Source organism: Cyclopterus lumpus, chromosome 21, assembly GCF_009769545.1.
Source record: "Cyclopterus lumpus isolate fCycLum1 chromosome 21, fCycLum1.pri, whole genome shotgun sequence".
Taxonomy (NCBI): Eukaryota; Metazoa; Chordata; class Actinopteri; order Perciformes; family Cyclopteridae; genus Cyclopterus; species Cyclopterus lumpus.
In genome coordinates this window covers 1,353,135-1,364,680 of record NC_046986.1, presented here as the reverse complement: position 1 = coordinate 1,364,680, position 11,546 = coordinate 1,353,135, and the positions used below count along the sequence as shown (strand labels likewise).

The 11,546-nt window shown below is 43.9% G+C and overlaps 1 protein-coding gene across 3 annotated transcripts in view; it reads right to left on the bottom strand.

Annotated features, from left to right (window-relative positions):
- Positions 1-8,940, bottom strand: part of wdfy2 (WD repeat and FYVE domain containing 2) — a 20,074-nt gene extending 11,134 nt beyond the window's left edge. For 2 of the 3 annotated variants that reach the window (XR_004611791.1, XM_034561433.1), the window contains exons 1-3: positions 8,254-8,880; positions 7,695-7,762; positions 7,290-7,363 (exon numbers count right to left, since the gene is read on the bottom strand). Coding sequence is in view for 1 of the 3 variants with exons in the window: in XM_034561433.1 (XP_034417324.1) it covers positions 7,290-7,363; positions 7,695-7,762; positions 8,254-8,390 (279 nt within the window). In the remaining 2 variants the exon portion in view is untranslated. Of the gene's footprint in view, positions 1-7,289; positions 7,364-7,694; positions 7,763-8,253 lie in introns of all 3 variants that reach the window. The other variant, XR_004611790.1, reaches the window with a different exon arrangement.
- Positions 8,941-11,546: the final 2,606 nt, after the last annotated feature.

Genomic DNA, 11,546 nt, shown 5'->3' with positions numbered 1-11,546 from the left:
ATGTTAGTCTATAGAGGAACTCCATCACGGTCACATGACTTCATGTCTATAAAAGGAACTCCATCACGGTCACATGACTTAATGTCTATAGAGGAACTCCATCACGGTCACATGACTTCATGTCTATAGAGGAACTCCACCACGGTCACATGACTTCATGTCTATAGAGGAACTCCACCACGGTCACATGACTTCATGTCTATAGAGGAACTCCACCACGGTCACATGACTTCATGTCTATAGAGGAACTCCATCACGGTCACATGACTTCATGTCTATAGAGGAACTCCACCACGGTCACATGACTTCATGTCTATAGAGGAACTCCATCACGGTCACATGACTTCATGTCTATAGAGGAACTCCACCACGGTCACATGACTTCATGTCTATAGAGGAACTCCACCACGGTCACATGACTTCATGTCTATAGAGGAACTCCATCACGGTCACATGACTTCATGTCTATAGAGGAACTCCACCACGGTCACATGACTTCATGTCTATAGAGGAACTCCATCACGGTCACATGACTTCATGTCTATAGAGGAACTCCATCACGGTCACATGACCTCATGTCTATAGAGGAACTCCACCACGGTCACATGACTTCATGTCTATAGAGGAACTCCACCACGGTCACATGACTTCATGTCTATAGAGGAACTCCACCACGGTCACATGACCTCATGTCTATAGAGGAACTCCACCACGGTCACATGACTTCATGTCTATAGAGGAACTCCATCACGGTCACATGACTTCATGTTAGTCTATAGAGGAACTCCATCACGGTCACATGACTTCATGTCCATAGAGGAACTCCACCACGGTCACATGACTTCATGTCTATAGAGGAACTCCACCACGGTCACATGACTTCATGTCTTTAGAGGAACTCCACCACGGTCACATGACCTCATGTCTATAGAGGAACTCCACCACGGTCACATGACTTCATGTCTATAGAGGAACTCCACCACGGTCACATGACTTCATGTCTATAGAGGAACTCCATCACGGTCACATGACTTCATGTCCATAGAGGAACTCCACCACGGTCACATGACTTCATGTCCATAGAGGAACTCCACCACGGTCACATGACTTCATGTCTATAGAGGAACTCCACCACGGTCACATGACTTCATGTCTTTAGAGGAACTCCACCACGGTCACATGACTTCATGTCTATAGAGGAACTCCATCACGGTCACATGACCTCATGTCTATAGAGGAACTCCACCACGGTCACATGACTTCATGTCTATAGAGGAACTCCACCACGGTCACATGACTTCATGTCTATAGAGGAACTCCACCACGGTCACATGACTTCATGTCTATAGAGGAACTCCATCACGGTCACATGACTTCATGTCTATAGAGGAACTCCACCACGGTCACATGACTTCATGTCTATAGAGGAACTCCACCACGGTCACATGACTTCATGTCTATAGAGGAACTCCATCACGGTCACATGACTTCATGTCCATAGAGGAACTCCACCACGGTCACATGACTTCATGTCTATAGAGGAACTCCACCACGGTCACATGACTTCATGTTAGTCTATAGAGGAACTCCATCACGGTCACATGACTTCATGTCTATAGAGGAACTCCACCACGGTCACATGACTTCATGTCTATAGAGGAACTCCATCACGGTCACATGACTTCATGTCCATAGAGGAACTCCACCACGGTCACATGACTTCATGTCCATAGAGGAACTCCACCACGGTCACATGACTTCATGTCTATAGAGGAACTCCACCACGGTCACATGACTTCATGTCTTTAGAGGAACTCCACCACGGTCACATGACTTCATGTCTATAGAGGAACTCCATCACGGTCACATGACTTCATGTCTATAGAGGAACTCCACCACGGTCACATGACTTCATGTCTATAGAGGAACTCCACCACGGTCACATGACTTCATGTCTATAGAGGAACTCCATCACGGTCACATGACTTCATGTCCATAGAGGAACTCCACCACGGTCACATGACTTCATGTCTATAGAGGAACTCCACCACGGTCACATGACTTCATGTTAGTCTATAGAGGAACTCCATCACGGTCACATGACTTCATGTCTATAGAGGAACTCCATCACGGTCACATGACTTCATGTTAGTCTATAGAGGAACTCCATCACGGTCACATGACTTCATGTCTATAGAGGAACTCCATCATGGTCACATGACTTCATGTCTATAGAGGAACTCCATCACGGTCACATGACTTCATGTCTATAGAGGAACTCCATCATGGTCACATGACTTCATGTCTATAGAGGAACTCCATCACGGTCACATGACTTCATGTCTATAGAGGAACTCCATCACGGTCACATGACTTCATGTTAGTCTATAGAGGAACTCCATCACGGTCACATGACTTCATGTTAGTCTATAGAGGAACTCCATCACGGTCACATGACTTCATGTTAGTCTATAGAGGAACTCCATCACGGTCACATGACTTCATGTCTATAGAGGAACTCCACCACGGTCACATGACTTCATGTCTATAGAGGAACTCCATCACGGTCACATGACTTCATGTCTATAGAGGAACTCCATCACGGTCACATGACTTCATGTCTATAGAGGAACTCCATCACGGTCACATGACTTCGTGTCTATAGAGGAACTCCATCACGGTCACATGACTTCATGTTAGTCTATAGAGGAACTCCATCACGGTCACATGACTTCATGTCTATAGAGGAACTCCATCACGGTCACATGACTTCATGTCTATAGAGGAACTCCACCACGGTCACATGACTTCATGTCTATAGAGGAACTCCATCACGGTCACATGACTTCATGTCTATAGAGGAACTCCATCACGGTCACATGACTTCATGTCTATAGAGGAACTCCATCACGGTCACATGACTTCATGTCTATAGAGGAACTCCACCACGGTCACATGACTTCATGTTAGTCTATAGAGGAACTCCATCACGGTCACATGACTTCATGTTAGTCTATAGAGGAACTCCATCACGGTCACATGACTTCATGTCTATAGAGGAACTCCATCACGGTCACGTGACTTCATGTCTATAGAGGAACTCCACCACGGTCACATGACTTCATGTTAGTCTATAGAGGAACTCCATCACGGTCACATGACTTCATGTCTATAGAGGAACTCCACCACGGTCACATGACTTCATGTTAGTCTATAGAGGAACTCCATCACGGTCACATGACTTCATGTTAGTCTATAGAGGAACTCCATCACGGTCACATGACTTCATGTCTATAGAGGAACTCCATCACGGTCACGTGACTTCATGTCTATAGAGGAACTCCACCACGGTCACATGACTTCATGTTAGTCTATAGAGGAACTCCATCACGGTCACATGACTTCATGTTAGTCTATAGAGGAACTCCACCACGGTCACATGACTTCATGTCTATAGAGGAACTCCACCACGGTCACATGACTTCATGTTAGTCTATAGAGGAACTCCACCACGGTCACATGACTTCATGTCTATAGAGGAACTCCATCACGGTCACATGACTTCATGTCTATAGAGGAACTCCACCACGGTCACATGACTTCATGACTATAGAGGAACTCCATCACGGTCACATGACTTCATGTTAGTCCATAGAGGAACTCCATCACGGTCACATGACTTCATGTCTATAGAGGAACTCCACCACGGTCACATGACTTCATGTCTATAGAGGAACTCCATCACGGTCACATGACTTCATGTCTATAGAGGAACTCCATCACGGTCACATGACTTCATGTTAGTCTATAGAGGAACTCCATCACGGTCACATGACTTCATGTCTATAGAGGAACTCCATCATGGTCACATGACTTCATGTCTATAGAGGAACTCCATCACGGTCACATGACTTCATGTCTATAGAGGAACTCCATCACGGTCACATGACTTCATGTCTATAGAGGAACTCCATCACGGTCACATGACTTCATGTCTATAGAGGAACTCCATCACGGTCACATGACTTCATGTCTATAGAGGAACTCCATCACGGTCACATGACTTCATGTCTATAGAGGAACTCCACCACGGTCACATGACTTCATGTTAGTCTATAGAGGAACTCCATCACGGTCACATGACTTCATGTCTATAGAGGATCTCCACCACGGTCACATGACTTCATGTCTATAGAGGAACTCCACCACGGTCACATGACTTCATGTCTATAGAGGAACTCCACCACGGTCACATGACTTCATGTCTATAGAGGAACTCCATCACGGTCACATGACTTCATGTTAGTCTATAGAGGAACTCCATCATGGTCACATGACTTCATGTCTATAGAGGAACTCCATCACGGTCACATGACTTCATGTCTATAGAGGAACTCCACCACGGTCACATGACTTCATGTCTATAGAGGAACTCCACCACGGTCACATGACTTCATGTCTATAGAGGAACTCCATCACGGTCACATGACTTCATGTCTATAGAGGAACTCCATCACGGTCACATGACTTCATGTTAGTCTATAGAGGAACTCCACCACGGTCACATGACTTCATGTTAGTCTATAGAGGAACTCCACCACGGTCACATGACTTCATGTCTATAGAGGAACTCCACCACGGTCACATGACTTCATGTCTATAGAGGAACTCCATCACGGTCACATGACTTCATGTCTATAGAGGAACTCCACCACGGTCACATGACTTCATGTCTATAGAGGAACTCCATCACGGTCACATGACTTCATGTCTATAGAGGAACTCCATCACGGTCACATGACTTCATGTTAGTCTATAGAGGAACTCCATCACGGTCACATGACTTCATGTCTATAGAGGATCTCCACCACGGTCACATGACTTCATGTCTATAGAGGAACTCCATCACGGTCACATGACTTCATGTCTATAGAGGAACTCCATCATGGTCACATGACTTCATGTCTATAGAGGAACTCCATCACGGTCACATGACTTCATGTCTATAGAGGAACTCCATCACGGTCACATGACTTCATGTCTATAGAGGAACTCCATCACGGTCACATGACTTCATGTCTATAGAGGAACTCCATCATGGTCACATGACTTCATGTCTATAGAGGAACTCCATCACGGTCACATGACTTCATGTCTATAGAGGAACTCCACCACGGTCACATGACTTCATGTCTATAGAGGAACTCCATCACGGTCACATGACTTCATGTCTATAGAGGAACTCCACCACGGTCACATGACTTCATGTCTACAGAGGAACTCCACCACGGTCACATGACTTCATGTCTATAGAGGATCTCCACCACGGTCACATGACTTCATGTCTCCTCCACTAAGTTAAAGGATTCACCAGAGGGGCGTTCACTGACCCGTTTTATATATCAGACACCTAAACGCCAACATCTCTTCAGCTGGCGTTAAACAGACTTTATTTAGACGTCTAACCAGGAACACTGACTTCCTGTATGGGAACAGGAAGACATAAAACGCTGAGTCATGTCTGAGTTCAGGCCTTCCTCCTGCAGGAAGAGCAACAGTTTCCATGTTTCTAAAAAACAGTAAAAACAGCTGCAGGCCTGTGTACTGTATGTAGATCATTATGTTATTATATATGTTATTATATATTATTATATATGTAGGCCGGTGAAGAGGGGAACAGGACATAACACCAGAGAAGGTTTTAAGGTTGTTCTGACATTACAATGTTCTGAATGAGGCGCTCTGACTTTGTGTCCAGACGTCTTGTTCCAAAACAAACAACTGGGAAACCCTCCAGAAAGCAACACGTGGCCAGTAAGAAACGTCTTAACGGAGTCTGAGGACCCCACACAGAGGACCTCGTCCACCTGGACCTCTGTTCTATACTGGATCTGGTTCGGTTTCACAGGGCACACATTAAAGCTGAGGGGCGTTGTGAAGGAAGGCTCTACAATATGGCCGTCACCAGGACTCGCCACTGATTCCTTCTCCACCAGTTCATCTCCACACAGCTACACACAGCTACACACAGAGCTACACACAGCTACACACAGCTACACACAGCGCTACACACAGCTACACACAGCTACACACACAGCTACACACAGAGCTACACACAGCTACACACACACAGCTACACACAGCTACACACAGCTACACACAGCTACACACAGCGCTACACACAGCTACACACACAGCTACACACAGAGCTACACACAGAGCTACACACAGCTACACACAGAGCTACACACAGCTACACACAGCTACACACAGCTACACACACAGCTACACACACAGCTACACACAGAGCTACACACAGCGCTACACACAGCTACACACAGCTACACACACAGCTACACACACAGCTACACACAGAGCTACACACAGCTACACACAGCTACACACACACACAGCTACACACAGCTACACACAGAGCTACACACAGCTACACACACAGCTACACACAGACAGCTACACACAGAGCTACACACAGCTACACACACAGCTACACACAGAGCTACACACACACAGCTACACACAGCTACACACACACAGCTACACACACACAGCTACACACACAGCTACACACAGCTACACACACAGCTACACACAGCTACACACACACAGCTACACACACAGCTACACACAGCTACACACACAGCTACACACACAGCTACACACACACAGCTACACACAGCTACACACACAGCTACACACACAGCTACACACACACAGCTACACACAGCTACACACACAGCTACACACAGCTACACACAGCTACACACACAGCTACACACACACAGCTACACACAGCTACACACACAGCTACACACACACAGCTACACACACACAGCTACACACACACAGCTACACACACAGCTACACACAGCTACACACAGCTACACACACAGCTACGCACACAGCTACACACACAGCTACACACAGCTACGCACACAGCTACGCACACAGCTACGCACACAGCTACACACAGCTACACACACAGCTACACACACAGCTACACACACAGCTCCATTCTAACTGAGTCAACAGGAGAGCAGCCGACAGCCATTAAAGCTGGTTTCTATCAGCAAATAGCAGGAGAAGTTCCTGACAACACACAGACCAACACTTCAGACGCACTACTCCTGGAACACACACACACACACACAGGTTGACCTACACACACACACACACACACACAGGGTTGACTTACACACACACACACACAGGTTGACCTACACACACACACACACACACACACACACACACACACACACAGGTCGACTTACACAGATGCTCCCGGTGTCCATGCCCAGGGAGAGCCTCCTGGTCTCGGGGTTGAAGGACATGCAGGAGCTGGAGGCTGCAGACACAAACAGGACAATGAGGATGACTGACTGCTGCTGTGTTTGTTTACTCCGTTGAATGTTGTTATTGTTGACGGGTTGTCTCTTTCTGATTTAATGTGACGACATAACCTCAAAAGTCAACAGAGAGCTGCAGGAATGAGTCCAAAGTCAAAGTGTCGTTGTTTACATGAAATCAGGTCTGTGTTTAACAAGAGCTGAGAGATGTTAGCTTTTAGATGTCTGATGTTCAACACAGGTCAGTGAACGCCCCTTAACTTAGTGGAGGGTCATTTACATGAGAGCTCAGACCTGTGGGTGACCTGGGAAGTGAGCATGAATACTTACTGGGCAGCGTGTGGTAGACGCTGGGCCAGTACTGACCGCTGTCTCTCTTCAGCCAAACCCGGATCGTCCTGTTGGGGGAAACCAGAATGTTTTAGAGTCTGAGGTTGAACGTTAAACTCTTTCCTCTGGTTGTATAGAAGTCTATGCTTCATGTGTTAAAGCTGCATTCTCTCTCCTGACCACATACATACATATATATACATATATATACACATATACATACATACATACATACATATATATATACATATATATACACATATACATACATACATACATATACATATACATATATATATATATATATACATACATATACATACATATATATATATATATATATATATATATATATATATATATATAGCATCATAATATATATGTATATGTATAAATATATATATATATATGTATATGTATATATATATATAGCATCATAATATACGTGTGTGTGTGTATATATATATATATATATATATATATATATATATATATATATATATATATATATATATATATATATATATATATGCTCGCGTCGCAGGGCTCGGCTAGCTACCTGTCCTCCGACACGCTGATGACTCCGTCCTCTTTGGGGATGATCACCGCGGCGCTCACGACCTCCTGGAACGCCTCGATCTTGCTCAGCAGACCCGGCTTCCGGGCCTGCGGTCGCGGCTGCACTTCGGCCGCCATGAGTCGCTGGTTGAGCCGAACCTCCAGTCCTCATAACCCGCCGCTACCCCGGTCCGACGGCACAGCTACGGAGCTGCTAGCAGGTTGTCAGCGGTGTTGTGACGGCCGCCAGTCAGCTGACACCACACGCCCCGCCCACACACGAAGAAGCGCTTCCGGTCTACACGCCGAGACTTCCGGTTGAACAGTTGGCTGTTGTGTTTTCATAATAAATGCGTGAGTGAACATGTTTATGTGTCTAACATATTGCAGTTGTGCTGTAAGTTAGGGGTTATATATTTTTCAATTAAAAAAATCTTTACTAAACTACATGAATACAAATCAATATAAATGTTCCAAAGATTCAGTTCAGTGTAACTTTCAGCAAAGAAAAAGCAGTTTAATTTTATGTTGAAAGCAAACGGAAGAATGTTTTATATCACCACAAAACACATTTCCGGTAATTACTTTCAGAGTAAAATACTTTCCGACACTCAGTTTCGTTCCAATTGAAAAATATCTTGAAACAATTTTTTAAAAATCTTTAAAAATTAAATCTATAGCGATTTTGAGTGCTAACATCAGCACTACATTGTATCATTTTTATATGATTATTTTATTATGATATAATTATTTAAGGAATTTAAAATTAAGGAAAAAAGACCATCTGAAACATATTTGAAAATTATCATCCATCCATCCATTTTCAATACCGCTTATCCTCATTAGGGTCGCGGGGCGCTGGAGCCTATCCCAGCTGACATAGGGCGAAGGCAGGGGACACCCTGGACAGGCCGCCAGTCCATCGAGGGCACATGTAGGGACATACAACCATTCACTCTCACATTCACACCTATGGGACATTTAGAGATCAATTAACCTGCAGCATGTCTTTGGACTGTGGGAGGAAGCCGGAGAGCCCGGAGAGAACCCACGCTGCCACGGGGAGAACATGCAAACTCCACACAGAAGGACCGCTCCGACCGGGAATTGAACCCGCGGCCCTCTTGCTGTGAGGCGACAGTGCTAGCCACTACACCACCGTGCAGCCCTGAAAATTATCATATCATAGAAAAATATATATATATTTAGCAAAATTTAACAATAACACAATTAAAACAAAAGAAGATAAACAGACTTATATTTGTCTGTCAAAGGAGTTAAGGATGTTTAGTTCATAAATTTAGATTCAAGTTAAAGAAATGTTAAAAAATACAAGGTTAATAAAATATTGGACTGAGGCTACTGCAACTATTACATCTACTGCTACTACTACTACTACTACTACTACTACTACTACTACTACTACTACTACTACTACTACTGAATCTACTACTGCTACTACTCCTACTACTACTACTCCTACTACTACTACTACTACTACTACTACTACTACTACTACTACTACTCCTACTACTACTGAATCTACTACTACTACTACTCCTACTAATACTACTACTACTACTACTACTACTACTAATACTACTCCTACTACTAATACTACTACTACTACTACTACTACTACTACTACTACTACTACTCCTACTACTACTACTCCTACTACTACTACTACTACTACTACTGAATCTACTACTCCTACTACTCCTACTACTCCTACTACTACTGAATCTACTACTACTACTACTCCTACTCCTACTACTCCTACTCCTACTCCTCCTCATACTACTCCTACTCCTACTACTCCTACTCCTACTACTCCAACTACTACTACTACTACTCCTACTACTCCTACTCCAACTACTACTACTACTACTCCTACTCCTACTACTCCTACTCCTACTACTCCAACTACTACTACTCCTACTCCTACTCCTACTACTCCAACTACTACTACTACTACTCCTACTACTCCTACTCCAACTACTACTACTACTACTCCTACTCCTACTACTCCTACTCCTACTACTCCAACTACTACTACTACTACTCCTACTACTCCTACTCCAACTACTACTACTACTACTCCTACTCCTACTACTCCTACTCCTACTACTCCAACTACTACTACTCCTACTCCTACTCCTACTACTCCAACTACTACTACTACTACTCCTACTCCTACTACTACTACTCCTACTACTCCAACTACTCCTACTACTCCTACTCCTACTCCTACTCCTACTCCTACTCCTACTACTCCTACTCCTACTACTACTACTCCTACTCCTCCTCATACTATATAGTCGGTTGGTTCACCAGTACAATGAGTAGCATTGTGCTGGTGAACATTGTTGCCCTCAAAATCCCATCACACCATCTCGGTGCATGATTTTATTCTGAAAGAACGTTCCAGTCACAAACCGGAAAACGAAACGTGTTTGCGTGTGAGTCTGTTTGCGTGTGCGTGTGTTTGCGTGTGTCTGTTTGCGTGTGTGCGTGTGTCTGTTAGCGTGTGTGCGCGTGTTCTGTTTGCGTGTGTTTTGCGTACGTGTGTGTGCACGTGTCTGTTTGCGTGTGTGTGCGTGTTTCTGTTTGCGTGTGTTTGTGTGTTTTTTGCGTGCGCACCACCCGGTTGGTTTCCTTTTCGTATGAAGGAGCTTCATTATGTAAATTACATTGCACAATCGTGCGCGTCAGGTTGGGTGTCACGTGGCCTTTAAAGCGCGTGCACCATGTAAGCAGCAGGACGTGGAGCCCGTTGAAAAAGACATTTAAAAAAGTGTGCGGCAAAAAGTAGCTGAGACATGTTGTTTCACATTATTTTATTGTATTTAAAGAGAACCAAAGATGATGCTTCTTTTCCATCTAAACAAACATTATGCCAAAAGACATACAACAATAAATAATAATAAAATAATAAATAAAGCAACAGCAATAATAATAATATAAGTATTAATAATCTAATAATTAAATAATAATTAAAAGAGCAAATAAAAATAATACTGTTGATAATAATAATAATTGTAATAATAATAAATAAAACCATAATAAGTCATAATAATCATAATAATAAAATATGTGCTTGCCTTCTTATCAAAGAAATAAAAAAACAACCCTCCCCTTTAGCTGAGACATTTCATGTGACATCACTAATTATGGTGTGAAGCCAAACCGACAGAAGTCTGTCTGAATTGATCTAATCGCAATGACACAAGTCTTCCTTTTTTTATTCCAGCAGATATGTAGGTTGCTGCACACAAGTGGAACAAAGACAAA